A 23,105-nucleotide genomic window follows, 5' to 3' on the forward strand; every position below is an offset into this window, starting at 1 on the left:
CAAACTCTATAGCCAAAAAACAGAAAGTCCAGTTAAGAAATGGGCAGAGAACATGAAGAGACATTTCTGCAGAGAAGACATCCAGACAGCCAACAGACACATGAAAAAGTGCTCCCCATCACTCAGCATCAGGGAAACACAAATCAAAACCACAGTGAGATCCCACCCCACAGCAGTCAGAATGGCTAAAATTAACCAGTCAGGAAATGCCAGGTGTTGGCGAGGATGCGGAGAAAGGGAACCCTCCTACACTGCTGGTGGGAATGCGAGCTGGTGCGGCCGCTCTGGAAAACAGCATGGAGGGTCCTCAGCAAGTTAAACAGAGCTACCCTACGACCCAACAACTGCATTATTAGGTCTTTATCCAAAGGATACGAACACAGTGATCCAAACAGGCACCTGCACCGCAGGGCCCACAGCAGCCCGACTGCGGAAAGAGCCAGACGCCCGTCGAGCAGTGAACGGGTAAAGAAGGTGCGGCGCGCATCTAAGCGGAGCACCACGCAGCCGTCGGAAAGAATGAAACCCTGCCATTTGCAGTGAGGTGGACAGAGCTAGAGAGTGTTGTGCTGAGGGAAGGAAGCCAGTCAGAGGAAGGCAAACACCGCAGGGTTTCACTCACATGTAGGTTTGAGAAAGGAAACAGAAGAACATAAGGGAAGGGAGAAAAAAGAGAGAGTGAAGCAACTCATAAGAAACTCTTAAAGACAGGGCGCCTGGGGGGCTCAGTCGCTGAAGCATCTGCCTTTGGCTCAGGTCATGATCCTGGGATCCTGGGCTCGAGCCCCGCATCGGGCTCCCTGCTCCTTGGGGAGCCGCTTCTCCCTCTGCCTGCTGCTCCCCCTGCTTGTGCGCTTACTCCGTCTCTCTCTGTCACATAAATAAATAAAACGTTACAAAAAGAAACTCTTAAGTACAGAGAACAAACTGAGGGTTGATGGAGCGGGTGGGCTAGACGGGGGATGGGTATTGAGGAGGGCAGTTGCTGTGACCTGGTGTTACAAGCGAGGAATAAATCACAACACTCTGCTCCAGAAACCAATACTGCATTGTATGTTAACGAACAAAATTCAAATTAAACCTCAAAAAACAATTTTTTATAAAAAAAATAAAAATGAGGGGGCACCTGGGTGGCACAGTCAGTTAGCATCTGCCTTTAGCTCAGGTCATGATCGAACCCCGCATCAGGCCCTCCGCTCCGCAGGGAGTCGCTGCTCCTTCTCACTCTCCCTCTGGGCTCACTCTCTCACTATCTCTCTCTTAAATACATAAATGAAAACATTTAAAAAATAATAAAAAATGAAAGACGTGCCTCCCGGCCCCCGGGAGTGTTAGGGCCTCGGGTCCTCCCAGGCCCTCCCCTGCCCCAAGCACACGGCCTGCCATCCCATGGCTTCAGGCCTTCTCGGTGCCCCCTCCCCCCACCTGACAGTGACCCGGGCAGAGCTGCCACAGGGCAGACACCACGACAGTCCTGGACAAGCGCAGCTCATCTGAACCAATCCTCCCGCCGGCCGGGCGGCTCGCTATTCTACCAGTTCTCACACCGAGACATGGCGAAAGGGACGCAGTGACTGTGCTGCAGGTCCCGCAGCCCCTAAAGGGCAGGGCAGGCCGTGGGCGCAAGCCGGGCTGACCACCCTCCAGGCCCGCAGGTCCCGCCGCGTGAATGCCCACGAGGACCCCCCCCTCCTGTCAAGCCCCCGTCTCCGCACTCACGAGGTCTGGCCCCAGCCTGCCTACGAAGTGGCTTCCCCTCAGGAACAAACCACTCAGGGCCCCGAGTGACCGCCAGGCCACACTCTGAGTTTGCTCAGGGCTGCTTCCCTCACACTGAGTGGCCCAAGCGCTGCATGATTTTCCTCTTTGTGGTCTATTTGCCTGTCCTGGGTTCACCGGCTCTCCTCGGTTTTTGTCTCTCCCTTCAGTGTCTTACCCACGCAGCGGCACCCCTTCCTGTCTGCGCTGGGGACTCCCTGTGACAAGGGGCCTGATGGGCAGTGAGGTGCTTCCCAGGAAGGGAAGGAGGCACAGAGCAGCCACATCACCTGCCCAAGGGAGTGACGCCACAGCCCTGGGCCTAAGCATTACGGTAAAATATCGGCTGTAGCATAGATACCGTTATAACACGTGTGAGGAGGCCACACACCAACCCAAAGACATTCATTAGCTCCAATTTTGTTTCTCTTTATTTTATTCCTATTTTGAAAACTAAGAATCTCTAGTCAATATGGCAAAATATTCATGTGTCAAATCTGGATGGTGAGGCCCGAGTGTCTCATTCAGGTTTTGTATGTGTCCACAATACGAAATGACGCTAATCTCTCTCCTCTCTCCCAATCCCCACCCTCCCTCTCAAGCCCAATATCCAACAGGCTTTTCACTATGCCCACAACTGACCCAACACCTTTCCCCACAAACATCCTCTGCAGCTTTCCCTCTTAGAGCACAGCACCAGCAAAATCAAGCCAGAGCCTGGGCGGTGGTCCCGCCGACCCTCCCCACAGTCCCCCATCGTGCCCTCTGTACGACCCACATGTGTGCACGGTCGCTCCCTCTCCCTGCTCAGCAATCCCCAGGTGGGAGCATCCGAACTGCCCCCCTGACCTCCGTACTCAAGACAGATGGGATCAGATCGTCCCGTGCCTGGAAGTCCTTTCCTCTAACCTACCACGCTTAGTGTACGCGGCAAACCCTTGCCCTGGCCAACAAGACCTCCAGCCCTGACTCGGCCCCTCTCTCAAGCTCCCCTCCAGCCTGTCTCCACAAGCTCTGGGTCCTCCCAGGGAACGCGCTCGCTCTGATTTCAGACTCACTCCTGCTGAGCCAGCTTCCTGGAATGCTCGGTTCCCACGGTTCCCAGTGCTCCTCTCCGGGGATCTCGGCTCCCACCGTTCCCAGCGCTCCTCTCCGGGGATCTCCTCCCCAACCTTCCCGTCCCAGCTTGAACCTCCCTGCCTCAGACAGCCCCGGACCCCACGCCCTCCCCCACCACCAAACTAGCTTCAGTCCATTTGCCACATGCTCCCTCTCCCCTTTCCCTCATGCACTCCCGCACCGAACGTCTATCTTGGCTATGAGACCGTCAGCTCGCAGAAAGCAGCTGCACCCCTCCTTCCCAGCCCCAGAGCAGCCTGTGCCCAGCAAACAGCTGTGCTGCTACAATCACCTGTCCCGCTCCCCGCCAGGGGTCCGTAAGCAAGCTGCTGGACATTGGAGACTTGGTTCCCCGTCCATAAAAATCCAAGTGACGTTAGCCAACGTCTCAAATCTTTCTCGACCAGCAGCTTCGTGATTTAGCATGAGCAACCTATAGCTAAAAGCTCTAACGATTCCGCTGTAGCAAAATCCTATCCGGACGCAGACTCAGAAGCATCTATTGACTGTCCTCTGTGTGACATCAGCGACCCACACAGGGTGACAGATGACAGTCACATCCCAAACGACAAGACTGAGGCCAGTGGCCCGTGGCCCAGAGCTGCTTCAAGGTCACAAAGCTGGCAAGTGGTTTCTCCGATCAAGAAAAAATTGTAAGGGGAAAAAATGTGGGATTCTGAAAGGAAAGGCTCACGATGTGAGGAAGGAGGCGAAGGAGCTGTGTTAGCAGGACAGCGGGTTCTGGCTGCGGAGCTGCCGCCGGCCGCACCGAACCCCGGCGCCGCCGTCGGGTGGGCTTGAGACGACAGGCTCCAGAAGCCGCGCGAAGGCTTCCGCGAGCAGGACGCACACCCACCTGCCGGAGGTTAATGTAGACGGCGTTCTGCAGGAACTCGGAGGCTTCCATGCTCCGCTTCTGAATGGCGAGGACGCGCACAGCCTTGACACACGCCTCTAACTCGACCACTCCGGCGCTCTTGTACTGTAGGACACAAAGGAGGAGACTCGTCAAACAGAAGAGACAACCAAGATTCTCTGTTGTGTCCCGAAAGCCGACCTGCAGGGGCCCCGGGACCCCGCAGAGCACTTCCCCAAGCTCGGGGACGGACAGCAACCCCCCACCGTGGGGAGAGGGGGAAGGCGGTTCTGTCGGAGAAAGTCCATCTGTTATGGGGTCAGAGGAGGTTGGCGGATTGAACCTACAAATGCACAACAGCGGGTATTTTTATCAAATTTCACGATACCATTGGTGGATACTTGTCTCCATTTCCACTCACATCTCCTGTGCTCTGAAACACCTTGCGACCCTCTCACACCTGCTGAAGTTGTGAATGTATCTGACTTTGTATCTGCACCCCTGTGTGCCTGCACTTAGTGCTCCACGCCTCTGTGATCTTCTCTCCGAGTTACTTGGCCCTGCTTCTCAGCTCCAAGAGACAGAGGACACAGAAAAGGGACCCAGCCCTTGCTACTTGACGGTGACCCTGGCTAAGTGCTCTCAGGCCTCACCTCCAGGGCTCCCGGCTCTGCCCAAGATAGCTCCCACCCGGGAGGGCTGCGGGAGGGCTGCGTGCGTGTGGCTGGGACCCCGGATCAAGGTCTGGAGTGCCCCCTGTTCCCCCTCCAGCACCCACCCCCCGCCTGACGCTACACTGCAAAACTGTACGCTGGCTGTTCTTCTGCCGGTTTGCTTTTCCAAACCTGTTTTGTCTTTTCTCCTAAACACCCTGAGCTGGAGTGACCTTCCGTTGAGGAATCTGGAAAACTTGCAGTTGAAGAAAAGGTTTACACAGGGGAGTCCCGTAGACAAGCGCCCGCGGGTGAGGACGTCCCCCACCAATATTGTCGGCGGGCATCGCACACTGGGAGTCACCCCATCCCACCAACCGCTGCGGCCGAGCACCCCGGAGGCCTGGCAGCCCCACCTGCCCGTTTACCAATTATGAAGAAGCAAAGGTAGAATCGCTCGTGCTTCTTACTCAAGTAATTTCTATAAAGTAGACAAAGAAATCACTGTGCTAGGAAGGGCAGGCCTCCATGCTCCCCTCTTTTCAAATATGTGAAATGTCCATAATTTGTGATATATTACAATTACCAGACACAGTCATAAAAAGAAACTATACTTCCCCAACTACCAACTCTAAAGTCAAAAATCTACTGTTTTTTTGTTTGTTTGTTTATTTTTTACGATTCTATCTGTTTACTTGACAGAGAGACAGAGCAGGAGAGAGAATAGAAAGAGGGAATCAAGCAGGTGGATTAGGAGAGGGAAAGCAGACCCGACACAGGGAGCCCGACACAGGGCTCGATCCCAAGACCCTGGGGTCATGACCTGAGCGGAAGGCAGACACTTAACAACTGAGCCACCCCGGAGCCCCAGAAATCTACCATGTTTTATAGACCATTTAACAACAACAACAAACATAAGGACTTTATTTCACTAAAATTAAATAACTTCTTTTCCTTCAAAACCCTTAAAACTTCCATTTAGGTGAAAATAAAAGTCAACTCCATGTTTTCACATATTTTATGCGACACTCATATATTTTTTAATTATACTACACAGAGATTTAAACTGCAATCATACAAAGTTGTTCACCCATTAGTAGAAAGGTATCCACAACCAGCAGGGATTAGGAAAAGAAAGGACAATCCCTAATGACCTACATACCTAGTCTCCATCATTTTCCTGGGACATAAGCTCTAGGACGCAGGAACCAAGCCCCATTTCACTACTGGGTCCTTAGTAACTACCGACTAGCAAAGGTCCCTGCATAGAACTATACAAGCACTTGGAACACTAAAAAAATAAAATTAAAAAAAAAAGAACTATACAAGCAATACTTTAAGGATAAATGAGGGAATTAGCTCATTCAATTCTAAAACAAAAATCCTAAAACAAATTCTACCATTAATTTTAGGGCCCAAAATGAGACCTAAAAAAAGTAAAGTTTCTTGCCCAAGATTACAAAGCTAGTAACTGGTGAAGGCAGGATTTGAACTCAGGTATGACGCCAAAACTAAGGCGGAAATATCACTCCACTAGGAACAAAGTGACCCTCACTAGAGAGGCCACGTGAACGCAGCTAAAGGCAGGTGAGCACGGAGAACTCGGTGCAGACACTAACTCCTGCAGGGAGGGTCCTCTGCCTCCCAGCCCAGCTCTCTTTCCATCTGTGCGCACGAGGAGACACAAGACCTAGCTTCTGGTTCCAATAATGCCACTGTGTGACTCTGACAGTCACTTAACCTCCCTGGGCTTTAGTATCTCTGCTATGGGAAGTTAGGCGGCCATATGTTCTCCAAGGTTCCTTCCAACACCGGTATCTCAGCAGAAGGTCTATGTCTCTAGTCATCTGTTCCAATATGAAAGAATTTCCTTGGCCACAAATCAGAAATCTAATAAAAAAGTATTCATGAAGCCACCAAGAGTTTGCTGAAGAGATTTTGCAATCCCTCGCAGAGAATGAAAACCAAAGGTGGTGCTTCTCCCCAGTAAGTGGGAGGGAGCCTGATGAGTGCGTGTGTGTGTGTGTGTGTGTGCGTGCGTGCGTGCGTGGGTGTGTTACGAATCAAATACATTCAGAGCCGGGAAGTGCACAAACACCCCTGGACCACTCTCACTTCATGGCGGTGGAGGACGTAGAAGCGGAAAAACAGGAGCAAAGAGGTATGACGCAAACGAGGAAAGCACAGCCCGAGAGACCGGCAGGACGCGCGTCTGCCCCGTACGGGAGGAGAGGAACTGGTTTCTTCCAGACGTCCTGCTGGACACGTACTCAACCAGGGCAGGAGACGGTGACCAGGTAGAATGAGCCCTCCTCTGCAGTAGGCATTGACACACACAGATCATTTACCCTGATCAAAAACTCCACACGGCAGGCCTTCATGTCCCCATTCGAGAGAAAAATACCTGCGCTGATCCCCCGCAGCTGGACTGAACTCTGATGGCCTGAGACACGGGAGGGGAGACTCAATCCCGGCTCTGCCCGACTCCAGAGTCTGCTCTTCCCACTCTTGGAACTGGAAACATCATGTCCCACGGCCACTGACTCCCCCGCTACACCCCTGCAGACAAGTCTCGCATCCTTCCTGACACGGAGCTGCAGGTAGCCACTAACTTTAAGTGAGCCCTGGCTGGCGAGCCGGGGTCCACCTGCCACGCCCACCGGGCTTCGCCCCAGAGGCAGGAGAGCCTGGTCCCTGTGCACATCCGGAGCCTCCTCCCCTGACCTTACTCGGGTTGCTTCTGCTTCCCTAGCCCAAAGACAGTAACTAAACTGCTAGAATTAGTTCACAAGCACACGACCTCTCCATTTGTCCGCCCACTGACAGAACTTGGCTATGATCACTTTGATAATGTTGGAAACAATTGCAAAGAGAAAAGAAAGGATTCTGGAAAAAGTGCTTATTACTTATAATTTTTAACTAGCCAGTTACAAAATGAATATTAACACATCAATCTTGCTGCTCGCTTCGGCAGCACATATAATAAAACATCAGTCTGGGGCACCTGGGTGGCTCAGTCACTAACTGTCTGCCTTCGGCTCAAGTCATGACTCCAGGGTCCTGGGGTCAAGCCCCACATCGGGCTCCCTGCTCAGTGGGAAGCCTGCTTCTCCCTCTCCCACTCTCCCCCTGCTTCTGTTCCCTCTCTTGCTGTGTCTCTCTCTGTCAAATAAATAAATAAAATCTTTAAAAAAAAGACCTTATTTATTTATTTGAAATACAGAGATCACAAGTAGACAGAGAGGCAGGCAGAGAGAGAGGAGGAAGCAGGCTCCCTGCCGAGCAGAAAGCCTGATGCGGGGCTCGATCCCAGGACCCTGAGATCATGACCCGAGCTGAAGGCAGAGGCTTTAACCCACTGAGCCACCCAGGCGCCCCTAAATAAAATCTTTAAAAAGAAGAAAATCAATCTGCCTTCCTACAATATCAGCTCATAGCAGTTCAAAAATATAATGGCAAAAAATCTCATCCACAAAATTAACAAAAACTCATACAATAACTAGGAATAAACTTAAAAACAATGCTCACGTTCTCAATGAAGACAACTGCAACTGTACCGCGGAACTTAAAATAAGACGTGTAAATGCGGAGATGTTAACACAGTCTACAGAGAAAAGCAGTTTTGTGAAGATATAAGTTCTAAAAATAATTCAAAATTTATTGCAAACCCCATGAAAATTCCAATGTGGTTTTCTTTTTCCTTCTTTCTTTCTTTTTTTTGTAACTTGAACAAAATATTTCATAATTCTTTATGAATAATAAAGTCAAAATACTAGCCAAGAAAATCTGGAATCAGAGGAAGGAATTTTAAAGAAAAGAAGACACATTATCATATATTAAATAAATTACAGGAAATAAAATATCATGATACTAGACTAAGAAAAGAAATTTGTAGAAAGGAATGAAAAAAAAGTCAGATTTAGACTCTAATATATGGGTAAGCAGGATTTTAAATCAAAGAGAAAAGTTATGAATTCAGTAAGTCATGGTAGAATAATCAGATAGTACCTGGAAAAACATAAGTGACATTGCTGTGTCATTACGTACACAAAATAAGTTACAGGTAAGGAGGTAAATAACTTGAAATGCTAACAAGAGGGGCGCCTGGGTGACTCAGTCGATGAAGCACCCACTCTTGCTTTCAGCTCAAGTCATGATCTCAGGGTCAAGGTAACAAGCCCAGCATCAGACTCCACGCTCAGCACAGAGTCTGCTTGGGATTCTCTCCCTCCCGCTGGGTCCCTGACCCTGCTTAAGGGTGCCTGGGTGCATGGCCCCCCCCCTCTCTCATTAATTCTTTTTAAAAATATTAATAAAAAAAGAATTGCAGGGGCACCTGGGTGGGTCGGTCATTAAGTGTCTGCCTTCAGCTCAGGTCACGAACCGAGGGTCCTGGGATCCAGTCCCACACCACGGTCCTTGCTCAGTGGGGAGTCTGCTTCTCCCTATCCCCCTGTGTTCTCCCTCTCTCTATCAAATAAAATCTTTTCTTAAATAAATAAATAAATAAATAAAATGCTAACAACAGCTAATACAATACCTTCCAGTACTTCACTCTGCCTATCCTCACTATATCCCTTTGAGAGAGGTACTATCATCATCCCTATTTTAGACATTTAAAAAAAATTAAGGAGAGGAATTTTATTCTATTGTCAAGGCATTTCTAAGCAAAATACTAAAGGTAAAACCCATAAGGAAAAGACTTACCATATTAAAAACATGTTTTGACCACAAACAAAAAGAAAACCTCATGAACAAAATAAAGGCAAACAACATTAGGAAACAGATTTGTAACAGACATTGATGAAAGGTAAGAAGCTAATATCCATAACATACAAAGAGCTATAACAAATCAACAAGAAAAACACCCCACCTTAAATGTATGTAGAGGACACATATGGGTAATTCATATAAGAAATGTAAATGGTAACAAGGGAAAAATGCTCAGTATCTCACTGATAATTAAATGTAAACAATGAAAAGTTACTTTTGCCCATCATAGTAGCAAACACCCTAAATGGTGGCAAATATCCTAATAGCTAGTGTTTGTGAGAGAGCAGATTGTTAACCTTCTTGAAGGACAATATGGCAATGTATAAGTCCCCAAAATACCATGCATTATCTGACTCAAGTCCACTTCTAGGGACTATGCCCTTAAAAAAAACTGTTTTCCTTCCCACGATGGCAAACAGTGCTCTGTTCCTGCATATTAGGTCATTTCCGTTTTCCTAATACTCAGGAACAGAGACCTGGTTAAATAAATAATTCTTCTCCTTCTCATTCCCTGTTGGAGAAGGAATTTGAGGAGTAACCTGAAAGCGAATTATGATCAACGTAACACATCACATCCAGTGATTCCCAGAAATCTTAACTAAAGGAATGATCATACAGGCACACGAGAATAGGGGCACCTGGGGACTCAGGCCGTCGAGCGTCCTGTCTGGGTTTCAGCTCAGGTCATGCTCTCAGGGTCATGAGATGGAGCCCCGTGTCGGTCTCCACGTTCAGTGCAGAGTCGACTTGAGGATTCTCTCTCCCCCTTTGCGCCTCTCCCCACGGTCTCTCTCTCTCTTTCTCTTCCTCCCCCTCTGCTCCTACGCCTTTGTGCTCACTCTCTTTGACAGAGCTCAAATAAAGAAAATCTTAAAAAACAAAAAAGCACACAAGCACACATGTCCAAAGACGCTCACTGAAGCCAGTTTTCCCAGAAGTGGGATGCGAGAAAGCCCGCGAGCCCCCAGGATGGGGAGGAAGCAAAGCTGCGGGCTCCGCGGGAGCAGGCAGGCCGCGCGGCTCGAGGTGCTGCCCGCTCCCCGCGCGGGGCTCCCAGCAGTCTTGCATGTGCACGAGTAGAGGACCTCCTCCACCAGGGAGGGGACCGTCCACCCTATCTGCAGAGGGCAGCAGCCTGCAGCGTGAGGACATCGCAGTGTACCTCTCAGGGAATGGGGGAGTGGCAGCAGGACACGCGTGGGACAGCCTCGTCTCCCTAAAGAAGAGCCACCCACCTGCACACATGCGTCACGGGCCTGCCGCCCGCGAGACATCCACACTGGACCCCGCACACTCGCCAGTCCAAGAGGTGAGGGCCGGGGAGGGGGCCGCTCGCACCGGCTGCCGCCACCTCACCCCTGCGCAGCTGCAGCTCTTGTCTTCCGGATGGCGGAAAGTGTATGTGAAAATTTAATTTTTTTTTAAATCCGGTAACAAGAATGGTGCATCCAGAAGACGGCACACTGGGCACATCGTTAGAAAGCAGGCCACGCAAGACTGAACTACAGAGGAACACATGCTGCGCCAAATCAGAGACGCGAGTCTCCGCACGGTGAGCACAGAACGTGTGCCAAGAAGACCCGAAAACAGATGCTAAAGGGTTAAAGCGACTACCTCTGAGCAGCGGCGCTATGAAAGCCTTTCTTCCCCTTTCCCCAAATACGGAATGACATACACATTATCTTGAATCAGAAATAAAACACGTTTTCAAGCATACAGTATCCTGTGTTAGGGAATAATACACGAATACTTACGGAACCAAACAACTGGGAGACACTGTGGTGCTTCACAGTGTAAACCAGGAACTCCCGGTTCAAACGACACAATTAGGAAAGGGGTTTACGAAGCAGTGACATCACCTTGCTGTAATAGGAAATGGCCTCCTTATACTTGTCAATTATGTCCTCGGGACTAAGACAGTTCTTAGCACGTCCAATTTCGGAACTGGTGTCGGGATTTATGCCGTTGGTCGTGAGGGCACCTGCAAACCAAAAGGAAGAAAAGAAAGAATCTTTTGCTATTCTGTCTTCTTTGTTCTTTTGAAAGCGGGGCACAAACAGGATAAAGCTTAAATACTCCCCCCTCTGCAGTTTAAGTAACGAAGCCATTTTTAAATTCTTCCTAGCTTCTATGGCCCCTGTAAGTCTTACCATCAGAGCCTGTGTTAAATGATAATTAGCTCAGAGCGCACTCTCCTTCCTGAAACCATCTAGCAGAGACCGTGGGATGCGCTGTAGGAAAGTCACCCGTCCACCTTGTCACCGTCCTGGAAGACGACGCGGCCGGCATGTATCACCTCGCGGCTCTACGCTGAGCGCTCGCAGGAGGCCCCGCGCATGCCCTCCAACAAAGATAAACTACCTGAAAGCGCTTCCCGGATCAGCCAGGACTGAAGGAATCCAACCAACAAAGGCTGGTATCCTGTCTGTGGTTCCCATTTTCCAGCTCTGGCCAACCTCTGTCACTAGGCAGAACGGCCGAATTCCTCAGCTGTCAGACTCATGGGAGGGGAGAGTTCTGGAGAAATCTCCATTTACAGAACATACCAGCTACACATGGAACTCGGACAGGGAAAAAGGAAAACGTGATTTTTATTTCACAGAACACAAAAACACTCTGCTACGCCCCAGCAACAGAAAAAACCAGGGTCCCGCTAAGCCACTTCTTTCTGTCTCTGCCAAACCCCGTCTTCCTGGTGCCTGCCAGGGCTCAGGCATGAGGCTGCGGCCGAGCCTTACAATCCCCGGGGCCCAGGCGGGCATCTCACTGCCCGGGATACACATGCCAGTCCGTGCCCCACCCTCGCTTCTGATCCGGCTCCGTTATTCTGTAAGCTGCCTTAAACGCTTTTGGAAACAAGACAGAAGAATGAATGGACACACAGACAGACAGGTGGCAGATGCGCAGACAGACAGAGGGACTCCACGCAAAGGGGAACAGAGACAGCCTCCTACACAAAACCCTCCTCCAGCCGGAGAGGACAAAATCACCACAGGGAGCCACGAAGAGGCATGGGGCTTGGGATCTGGTTTCCTTCGGATTTCGTGAAAATCACAGCAAGGCACGAGAGGACAGAACTACAAATGATAAGAGAAAAGGGCATGCTTGAAAAAACCTAAAGTGTATACCTTTTTAAAGAACAGGTTCAAATCATCAAGGCCCAATGACACAATCCTTACAGAGAGCTGAGAATTCCATGTCCAGGCCACAAGGCCTCCCTTCAGAGCAGGGAGAGCTGACACGGAGCGTACAACACCAGCAGAGCCAAAGAAACATGGTTTTGCACGCAGGAGGACTCAGCACGTGTGCTAGGGAGCCCCCAGCCATGCTCTGAGGGAGCTCCCAGGGTACCCCGGTCCTGCGGTGAGGAAAGAAGTCCTGGGGAGGCAGGGGTCCTTGCTGGTCTTCAGAATTCCAGAGCGAGTGACTCCAGGGCAGGACTCAAACTCAGGCCTATGTTTTATACCAACGCACCGCTATGTCTCGTGCGCTGCTCGTGTGCCCAATACATCCATTTCCGGCTGAAAGAACACTGAGCGAGTGTACAGGCAGTCGTGCTTTCTCTAATAGGCTCTAATCATTTATCTTTGTATCACTGACTCCTACTCTTTTCCCTTGAAGAAAGGAGGGAAACTAACGGGGCCCCGAGGGAGGTGGGTCTTTCATTCTCCACGGCGCCTCCTGTCCTCTAAACAGTTTCTGACCGAGGGGTCCGCACCCAGGGAGAGAGAGGAAACGCCCGCTCCACTTTGAAAGAAATGGCGCCGGCGATGACGAGGGTTCGTTTAAGGATTAAGCACCAGTACTGATGCTGGGGGACAAGCCGGCACCACACAATGTGCCGCCTACGAGCAACAGCAGAGCTCAGGAGAGAGCTTAGTGGGTCACAGTGGTTTCATTTCATTCAGGACAAGAATAACAAGCTCTAAAACACGAGTATGCAATAGATTCCATCTTTCTTGACATCCACAAAGCGCTGACAGCCTGCGTGGAATGCTAGTGTGAACCAGCGAAACAAGGAGTCATCAGGACCACAGCCTTGAGTCTACAAGCAGGAAAAATCAATGAAACAGGCAGGTTGACGGCCAGGCAGGTGGCAAGGAAAAGAGTGGACGTGGTAAGGAAGAGGCAGGGGAAAGTTCGGAAAACAGCATCATCACGACGGATGTCAGGCGTCCAGCCAACCATCATTCGTGCACTCAAGAGACAGGCAGAGACTGACAGAGTCCTTTTATAGGCAAGATGGCATACAAGGCACAAAACTGGAAAGGCAACACACACAGAGATAAAACAAAGCGGAAATCAGAGGGCATAAAGCAGAGACAGACGAGGCAGGAGAGAGACAAAACCGTGAGAGAGAAGAGCAGCAACAGGGCTCAGAGAAGGCAGGCACCGCGGGTGCGGCGGTGAGCCCGGCACGGCCCCGGCTCGCTCACATCCTGTCCTATTGAAAAACCAAGCCCCTGCCACAGGGGACTCCTGGCACCGTCTGCAGAGGGCCAGCAAGGGGACAGGGCTGCCGACAGGTCGGGAGTGAGACTGGGCACCTCCAACTCTGCGGCACAGATGGGATTTCTAATGAACCGTACAGGGACGCCTGGCAGGCCATTTGGAGAAAGATCAAAACAGACCCGTTCCTCACACCGAACACAAGAATCAACTCCAAATGATCGAGGATCTACACGTAAAACCGAAAACCATTAGAGAAGCTCCAGTAACTCAGGTGAGCTCCTCTAAAACTGGATACATGGAAAGGCTCTCTACGATGCAAATCCAAATGCGGTTTCAAAAACTGATAAATTCAATTATGTAAAAATATCACAAAGCCAAAATATAAATGAAGATCTGAAAGTATTTACAACATATTTCACAAAGGCTATAACTCTAATATAGAGAGTCATAAAAACTGAGAAAAAGCTAAAATCCAATAGGAAAAAAAAACAAAAAGATATAAGCAGATAATTCACAAAAGAAAAATATAAAGATGGCCCTCGCCAATTAAAAAGCTGTTGAATGTCACCTACAGCCTATCTAGTTGGTTAAATGTTATACGAGCAAGGAGCCGTTAACAAACCTGGAGAGAAAAGGCATCCTTGTGCGTGGCTCCTATGAATGCAAAGTGCTATGACCTATATGGACAGAAATGTGGTAAAATCTAATAAAAGTGTGTTTATGTTTTTTTCACCTTTCAACCCAGGAACACCATTTCTAGGAATTTATGCTGAAGACCCAATGCCAATAACACAGAAACACACGTGTATGGGGTTATTCCCTGGAGCAGCGTAATTCAAACAACTGGAAACCACATGCCCACGAGGAGACCAGTAAACAGAACACGGCACGTCCACGCACACCTGTGAGAATGGTTGGAGCACGTCCCCATGACCCGCCCAGGATCAATTTCCAGGATATGCTGGCAAACATGACAGCAAAAAAAAGCCAAATATAAAAGAACATGTATAATATGCTATCTATGCTATCTTTTGCCCAAGAACTAGAAATAAGAACATATGTCTGGTTCTCTTCCACAACAAACAAGCAAACAAACATCCCCACCAGAGTGAAAAACCAGGAACGGATGGGATTAGTCATGTGCAAAGGTAGAGGGGCAGGAGGTAAGAGGGGTAACAGAGGCAGTGACCCTTCTCTGGGTATAACTTTTTGTACCATTTTGACTTTTGGAACCATTTTAATGTTCTATATAGTACAAAAAAAAAAAAAGAAATCAATCTTCTCTGGGTATAACTTTTGGTACAATTTTGACTTTGGGAACCACTTTCATGTTCTATATAGTAAAAAAAAAAAAAAATCAATCAAGATGGGGGAACCCTATAATGACATGCAAACAGAAACAAATGAGCCTACATTTAAGATAAATAACATAATTACGTTGACAGGGAGGATTAAAGGACAAACCCAACCAGCCTCTGACCATGTACCTTGTATACTGAGCCCCGGGATAAAGACAGAAAGAGCATAAACAACTCTTACATTCTACTTAAATGTTTGTTTATATGGTGACATTACTCAGTGATGCTGAAACTACTTTCTGTATACTGTAGGACTGAGAAAAGGAGTAAATATATTGATAACATCGGGAGGCAGATTTCTCACTGTTAGAGAAGATACAAATATAACTCAGGGAAAGAGTGGAAAGACTCCTCAGGTTTGGGACTGGAATTAGAGTTAGCGGGTATGAACTCAACTCTAGATAACACTATCAGCTTCTCAAAGGGCCATAAGTAATAGCACATTTAGTGCCAGATCTTGGCTTCTAAATACCATTTGCCAACAAAGGGAACTAGAACACTGGAGAGGGATGTCTGGTGTCAAAGTTGGGTCACGTATCTCCACTCTACTCCAGACAGTGAGGAAACGCTGCGCACAAAGGATACAAGCACCAGCTAGAAGGGCTCCCCCTGGCCAAATCTAGCCAATGGCAGCCGGGGGGACAAAGACTGAAAGCCACGGATTAGAACCCACTGAATAAAATAAAGACCCGTAAGCCCACACACAGGAAAGCCAGACGGCCGGCCGGCCGAACGGACGGTCGGGCAGACGGCAGGGAGGGAGGAACTGAGGAAAGGACGGGAAAGCTCTTCCTCGCCCAAGAAGACTAACCAGTAGACGGGTAATAATGATGGAGCTAGACCATCAACTGTTGGCAACCAACAACTGACTCGGGTAAGAATCTTCAGTGAATGCCAAATCTAGTAAGTGAAAGTTTGATGAGAAACAGGATATTTACATGGTCTCAAAGTATTTTCCCACAAATTACTTATTAACTACAAAAAGGAATACAGTTAACACTGGAGAAACCTGGCCAACAATCAAAGTGATCGCCAGTGACGGGACAAACTGGCCTCATGTGCTTCCTGATATAATGCAATAAAGACATAACATCAGGGGCGCCTGGGTGGCTCAGTGGGATAAAGCCTCTGCCTTCAGCTCAGGTCATGATCCCAGATCGAGCCCCGCATCGGGCTCTCTGCTCAGCGGGGAGCCTGCTTCCTCCTTCTCTCTCTGCCTGCCTCTCAGCCTACTTGTAATCTCTGCCTGTCAAATAAATAAATAAAATCTTAAAAAAAAAAAAAAAGACATAACATTGTCCACCCTAGCAAAATGCATCATGTCATCATCAGGAAGCAACCTCAGGCAAACCCAAACTGAGGAACTTTTTATAAAAGAAATGGTTGGTATTCTTCAAAAACACCAGTATCAAAAAGACACAGAAAATCGGAGGAACTGTACCAGATCAAATATTATCAAATGATGGGGAAACCAAATGCAATGTGTGATCCTAAGCTGGATCCTGGCTCTAAAACTAGAGTCGCTAAACTGGGGCAGTTAGTAGAAGCGGGTAGACGAAGGTGTTCTATCAGTCCTAAATGTCCTCATTTTCACCACCGTACCATGCTTTGTACATCAGTGATCTTATCCTTGGGAAATACACACTATGGGAGTCCAGGCAGGGGCATCGGGTCTGCAATTTACTCTCAAATGGCCCTAAAGGCTGAAGGTAAACATGCAGACTTCAAAAAATAAAGCAAATGATAATCATGGGAAATCTGGAGGAAGAGTACACCAGAGCTCTTCGAACCATTCTTGAAACTTGAATTTTTTTTTGACATTTTGAGTTATTTCAAAGTCAATTTTTTTTTTTTTAATTAGAATCCTGGTAAACCCAATCACAGAACAAGTCTATTGAAAACAGAATCTGGGGGCACCTGGCTAACTCAGTGAGTAGAGCATGAAACCCTGGATCTCAGGGCTGAGAGTTCGAGCCCCACACTGCACACAGAGATTACTTGGAAATACATACATACATACATGCATACATAAATCCTAAAACCATCTAAATTAAAAAAAAAAGTAGGTGTTTTTACAAATATAAAAGCACAGAAACATACACATTTGGGAATAGAAATGAAATCGGAAAAGACAAATTACAGACCAAGATCATAAGCCACAAGCAGAATGGTCATTCTTCCACTCATAACACTCACTGTGTTCCTCCGACAAGCCAGACACGGGGCTGGGCCCTGAGAATGGGGCATCACAGCGGTACACAGTGCACTGAAAAAGTCACCACCCGGGCTCTATGATAAAAGTGACATCAGGGGCGCCTGGGTGGCTCAGTGGGTTAAGCCTCTGCCTTTGGCTCAGGTCATGGTCTCAGGGTCCTGGGATCAAGCCCTGCATCGGGCTCTCGGCTCGGCAGGGAGCCTGCTTCCCCCAACTCTCACTCTCTGCCTGCTTCTCTGCCTACTTGTGACCTCTGTCAAATAAATAAATAAAATCCTAAAAAAAAAAAAAGTGAGACCATGACAATGACCACACCCTGCACAATGAACCAAATCTTGCACAGGGTCTGATTTCTTTTCCCTGAAAAAATTAAAACCCCGGAATAAGACGGGAGATATGTTTTCAGAAGAATGAGAGAGAAATTGACTCAGGAGGAAATACTGAAGGAGTTGTGGTTGTTAAGCAAGCTAGAGGAAGCACGGTAAAAATCCTACAGCAGAGCTAAAATAGGAAAAGGAAACTTCAACAAGCAGAGCTAGAAGACATCTAGAGGACTCCCCCAATGAGAGTGGAGTACACGTGCTTCTCAAGCATACATGGAACGTTCTCCAGGAGAGACAACACACCCGATCACAATACATATCTTAGTAAATTTAAACGAAAGAAAGTCACACAAAGTATGATCTCTAACTGCCACAGAATTATGATAGAACCAACACATGAAAATGTGGGGAATTTATAAATATTTGCAAATTAAATAGCACACATCTAAACAGTCAATGTGTCAGAGAGGAAATCACAAGGAAGATAAGAAAATAATTTGAGCTGGGCGCCTGGGTGGCTCAGTGGGTTAAGCCGCTGCCTTCTGCTCAGGTCATGATCTCAGGGTCCTGGGATCGAGTCCCGCATCGGGCTCTCTGCTCAGCGGGGAGTCTGCTTCCTCCTCTCTCTCTCTCTGCCTGCCTCTCTGCCTACTTGTGATCTCTCTCTGTCAAATAAATAAATAAAATCTTTAAAAAAAAAAAAAAAAGAAAGAAAGAAAAAAGAAAATAATTTGAGCTGAATGAAAACAAAAGCACAATATACCAAAAATGAGATGCAGCAAAAGCAGTGCTTAGAGGGAAATTCATAGCTAAAATGCCTACTTTAAAAAAAAAGAAAAGATCTCAAGTCAACAACTTAAGAAACTAGAAAAATAACAGCAAACTAAAATCAAAGCAAAAGAAAAAAATAATAAAGATTATTATCTTTATTATCAAAAATAAATAAAATAGATAATTTTAAAAACAGAAAAAATCCTACAAAACTAAAAAGCTGGTTCCTTAAAAAAGAAAAATAAAATTGACAAAATGTTCAAAAAAAAAAAAAAAGGACAGAAGAGTCACATTACTAAAATCAGGGCTGAAAGGGGGTATCTGGCTGGTTCTGTCAGAAAAGCGTATGTCTCTTGATCTCGGAGCTGTGAGTTCAAGCCCCATGATGGATGTAGAGATCACTTAAATAAATAAATAAACAAGTAAATAAATAAACAAACTTTAAAAAATAAAAAATAAAATCAGGACTGAAGGAACGGACATAACTACCAACATTAAAAATTAAATTAGGGGGGCGCCTGGGTGGCTCAGTGGGTTAGGCCTCTGCCTTCGGCTCAGGTCATGATCTCAGGGTGCTGGGATCGAGCCCCTCGTTGGGCTCTCTGCTCAGCAGGGAACCTGCTTCCTCCTCTCTCTCTGCCTCCCTCTCTGTCTACTTGTGATCTCTGTCTGTCAAATAAATAAATAAAATCTTTTAAAAAAATTAAATTAATTATAAGGGAATACCATGAACCACTGCAGGCCAATAAATTACATAACCTGAAAATTCCTAGGACACAAAATACCAAAACAAACTAAAGAACAAACAGGAAAACTGAATAGACCAGAACAAATAAAGAAATTAAATCCACAGGCAAAGTTTCTTGGCGAAAAGAAAAAAAAAGCTCAGATACAGATGGCGTCACTGGTGAATTCTATCAAATGTTTAAAGAAGTAACTCCAATTCCTCACTAATTCTTCAGAAAAATGTAAGAGGAAGGAACACTGGCCAAATCATCTTAGAAGGCCAATACTACCCTAATACCAAAACCAGAAGATATCAAAACAAAACTATAGACCAATACCTTTTATAAATACAGATGTGGAAATCTTCAAAAAATACTGGCACGCTACATCCAGCAATATGTAAGAGGATTATACAACACGACCAAGTGGCCTTCATCTGAAAATTGGTTTAATACACAGGAATCAATTAATTAGGGGCACCTGGGTGGCTCAGTCATTAGGCGTCTGCTTTCAGCTCAGGACATGATCCCAGGGTCCTGGGATTGAGCCCCACTTCAGGCAGGAAGCCTGCGTCTCTCTCTCCCACTGCCCCTGCTCTGTTCCCTCTCTTGCTGTGTCTCTCTCTGTCAAACAAATAAAATCTTTAAAAAAAAAAAAAAAGAATCAATAACACTGTCTCTGTAGAATCAAGGACACAAACTACACGACCACCTCAAAAGATGCCGAAGAAGCATGTGACAAAATAACATCCTCTCGTGATAAAAATATTCAACTAGGAATAAAAGGGAATAAACTTAATAAAGAGCATCTATGAAAAATCTACAGGTAATATACTTAATGATAAATGACTCAATGCTTTCCCCCTAAGATCAAAAATAAGGTAAAGATGTCCTCTCTCAATGTGGGGAAAGGGGAACCCTACCTATTACACTGTTGGTGGGAATGCAAGCTGGTGAAGCCACTTTGGGAAACAGTGTGTAGATTCCTTAAGAAATTAAAAACAGAGCTACATTATGACCCTGCAATTGCACTACTGAGTATTTACTCCAAAGATAGAGATGTAGTGAAAAGAAGGCCCAATGTTCAGAGCAGCAATGGCCACCGTTGCCAAACTGTGGAAAGAGCCAAGATGCATGTCAACAGAAAAATGGATAAGGAAGATGTGGTCCATATACACTATGGAGTCTTATGCCTCCATCAGAAAGGACAAATACCCAACTTTTGTAGCAACATGGACAGGACTGGAAGAGATTATGCTGAGTGAAATAAGTCAAGCAGAGAGAGTCCATTATCATAAGGTTTCACTTACTTGTGGAGCATAAGGAATAACACGGAGGACATGGGGAGATAGAGAGGAGAAGTGAGGTGGGGGGAATCAGAGGGGGAGATGAACCATGAGAGACTGTGGACTCTGAGAAATGAACTGAGGGTTTTGGAGGGCAGGGGATGGGGCATGGGTGAGCCTGGTGGTGGGTATTAAGGACGACACGTATTGCATGGAGCTCTGGGTGTGGTGCATAAACAATGAATTTTGGAACACAGACACAAAAAAATTAAATTAAATTAAATTATTTTAAAAATGTCCTCTCTCCTGGGGCACCTGGGTGGCTCAGTGGGTTGAGCCTCTGCCTTCAGCTCGGGTCATGATCTCGGGGTCCTGGGATCTAGTCCCGCATTGGGCTCTCTGCTTGGCAGGGATTCTGTTTCCCTCTCTCTCTCTGCCTGGCCCTCTGCCTACATGTGATCTCTCTCTCTCTCTCTCTGTCAAATAAATAAACAAAATCTTTAAAAAAAAAAAAAAATGTCCTCTCTCAGCACTTGTATAACAAGGCACTGGAAGTTACAGCCATAACAATTAGAGTAGAAAATTAAATAAAAGGCATCCAGACTGAAAAGGGAAATGTAAAACTATCTCTATTTCAGGTGACATGATCTTGTATATAGAAAATCCTAAAAAAAAAAAAAAAATCCACTAACAAAGTATTACATATAATAAAAGAGTTCAGCAAGCCTGCAGAATGTAAGACTAATATGCAAAAAATTAGTCGTATTTCTATACACTTGCAATGAACAATCTGAAAATGAAATTTAGAAAACCTTTTCAGTCACAACAGCATTAAAAAGAATAATAAATTCAGGAATAAATTTAACCCCCGAAAAAAAGCATAAAATGATACTCTGGAAATTCAAAACATTGTTGACAAACATTAAAGAAGACCTAAATAAAAGGAAAGATCCCATGTTCATGGGTCACAAGATTTAATATTCTTAAAATGGCGATGCTCCCTGGGGGATCCATAGATTCGATGTAAACCCTGTCAATATCCCAGCTGGAGTCACTGCAGAAACTGACTAGCTGAATCCTAAAATTCATAGGGAAATTCAAGGGCTCCATAATAGTCAAGACTAATTTGAAAAATAAGAATGAAGTTGGAGGATTTACACTTCCCAATTTCAAAATATATTACAGCTTATGGGGAAATTATCACTAATTGTTAAATTTATCTGCTTGTCTTAATTTTCTAAATTCTCCACAATGAACGTGATTTCTATAATAAAGAAATATAAGGTATTTTTTAAAACATGCACACCCTTGGGGTGCCTGGGTGGCTCAGTGGGTTAAGCTACTGCCTTCAGCTCAGGTCATGATCTCAGGGTCCTGGGATAAAGCCCCGCATCCGGCTCCTCGCTCAGTGGGGAGCCTGCTTCTCTCTCTGCCTCTGCCTGCCTCTGCCTGCTTGTGATCTCTGTCTCTCTCTCTCTCTCTCTGTCAAATAAATAAATAAAAATCTTTTTAAAATAAATAAATAAATAAAACAGGCACACCCACTCGTCAAAAAAATGCATTAATTATAAAGAAGCGAACAAACGGGGTGCCTGGGTGGCTCAGTGGGTTAAAGCCTCTGCCTTCAGCTCAGGTCATGATCCCAGGGTCCTGGGATCGAGCCCCACATCGGGCTCTCTGCTCAGCAGGGAGCCTGCATCCTCCTCTCTCTCTGCCTGCCTCTCTGCCTACTTGTGATCTCTGTCAAATAAATAAATAAAATCTTAAAAAAAAAAAAAGTGAACAAACACCCAGGGAAAAATAACCACCAAAAACAAGAGTACATTTAAGTTCTCATAAACTGAAAACTTAAAAGTACAAGGACATGAAGTTTTTAGGGAGATTTACAACATATTAAAACAAATTAATTTTCAAAAATTCTAACTGAATAATGAAAACTCAAGAAATGAAAGAAAATCATATTTCATAGCCAACTTCAAATATATGGAGAGGAAAGGCCTAAAATCACAATTCTTTTAACTCTGACACTAACTCAGTATAATGAGAGGAAAATCTTTACCTAGGAAACAGAGAAATTCTGAGCCTAAGACAGGTTAAACTCAGCACAAACTGCACTAGACAAAGTGATGATTTTTTAAATAGAATTCTAAAGTTAGAACACTGCTGAAAAGCTAAAAAATTTTCCCAAAAAACAGATAGAAATAGAGAGGAAGTCTATCCCATGTGGCATGCAAATGCAAGTTTATTTTTGTTTACTCTTGGCTCTAATTACTTTCACCGAAGCAGAATATTTTAATTAAGATAAATAATCAATATTACACTTCTCTTGTCAAGTCTCGTTAATGAATTCACTCCGCTATGTAACCATAAGATATCTAGGATGGATCTAAAATTAGTGAAAATAGCTATGTATGGCTTCTGGAACTCTTCTCAAAGTTCCAAGCTTTTAAAATAGATCTGAGAAGTATTTCCAAATTATCTTTTCCCTCGTGAAACAAACAACAGATACTGTTTTCAAAATTCCGTTACTACAGATGATGATTCACGATCACCCTCATTTGCTGGACAAAAGGCTCTATCTGGACACTGCGAGCAGACAAAATGGGTATACGGAAGACAATGACCCTATTCTGAGAGACTTAGAATCTGTCTCAAAACCGGAGTTTTTTATTTCACTGGTTAGCAAAATGAAATCAACCAAATGCTTCTTTGAATATTCTGTAGTCATGACTCTAGTTTTAGTGTGATGAACAGAAGAGGCTGAAGCTTCACTTTCTTGGGTCAGTCAGCAACAGTCGTTGGTGAGTAACGCAGAA

General features: G+C 46.1%; 1 protein-coding gene across 7 annotated transcripts in view; it reads right to left on the bottom strand.

Moving 5' to 3' along the window:
• TRAPPC9 (trafficking protein particle complex 9) overlaps window positions 1–23,105 on the bottom strand; it is a 500,764-nt gene that overhangs the window by 447,443 nt on the left and 30,216 nt on the right. For all 7 annotated transcript variants that reach the window (XM_032316499.1, XM_032316500.1, XM_032316503.1 and 4 more), the window contains 2 exons: window positions 11,019–11,140; window positions 3,734–3,859 (listed from right to left, as the gene is read on the bottom strand). In XM_032316499.1, the coding sequence (XP_032172390.1) occupies window positions 3,734–3,859; window positions 11,019–11,140 (248 nt within the window). The remainder of the gene's footprint in view (window positions 1–3,733; window positions 3,860–11,018; window positions 11,141–23,105) is intronic.

The sequence above is a fragment of the Mustela erminea genome, chromosome 16 (assembly GCF_009829155.1).
Source record: "Mustela erminea isolate mMusErm1 chromosome 16, mMusErm1.Pri, whole genome shotgun sequence".
NCBI lineage: Eukaryota > Metazoa > Chordata > Mammalia > Carnivora > Mustelidae > Mustela > Mustela erminea.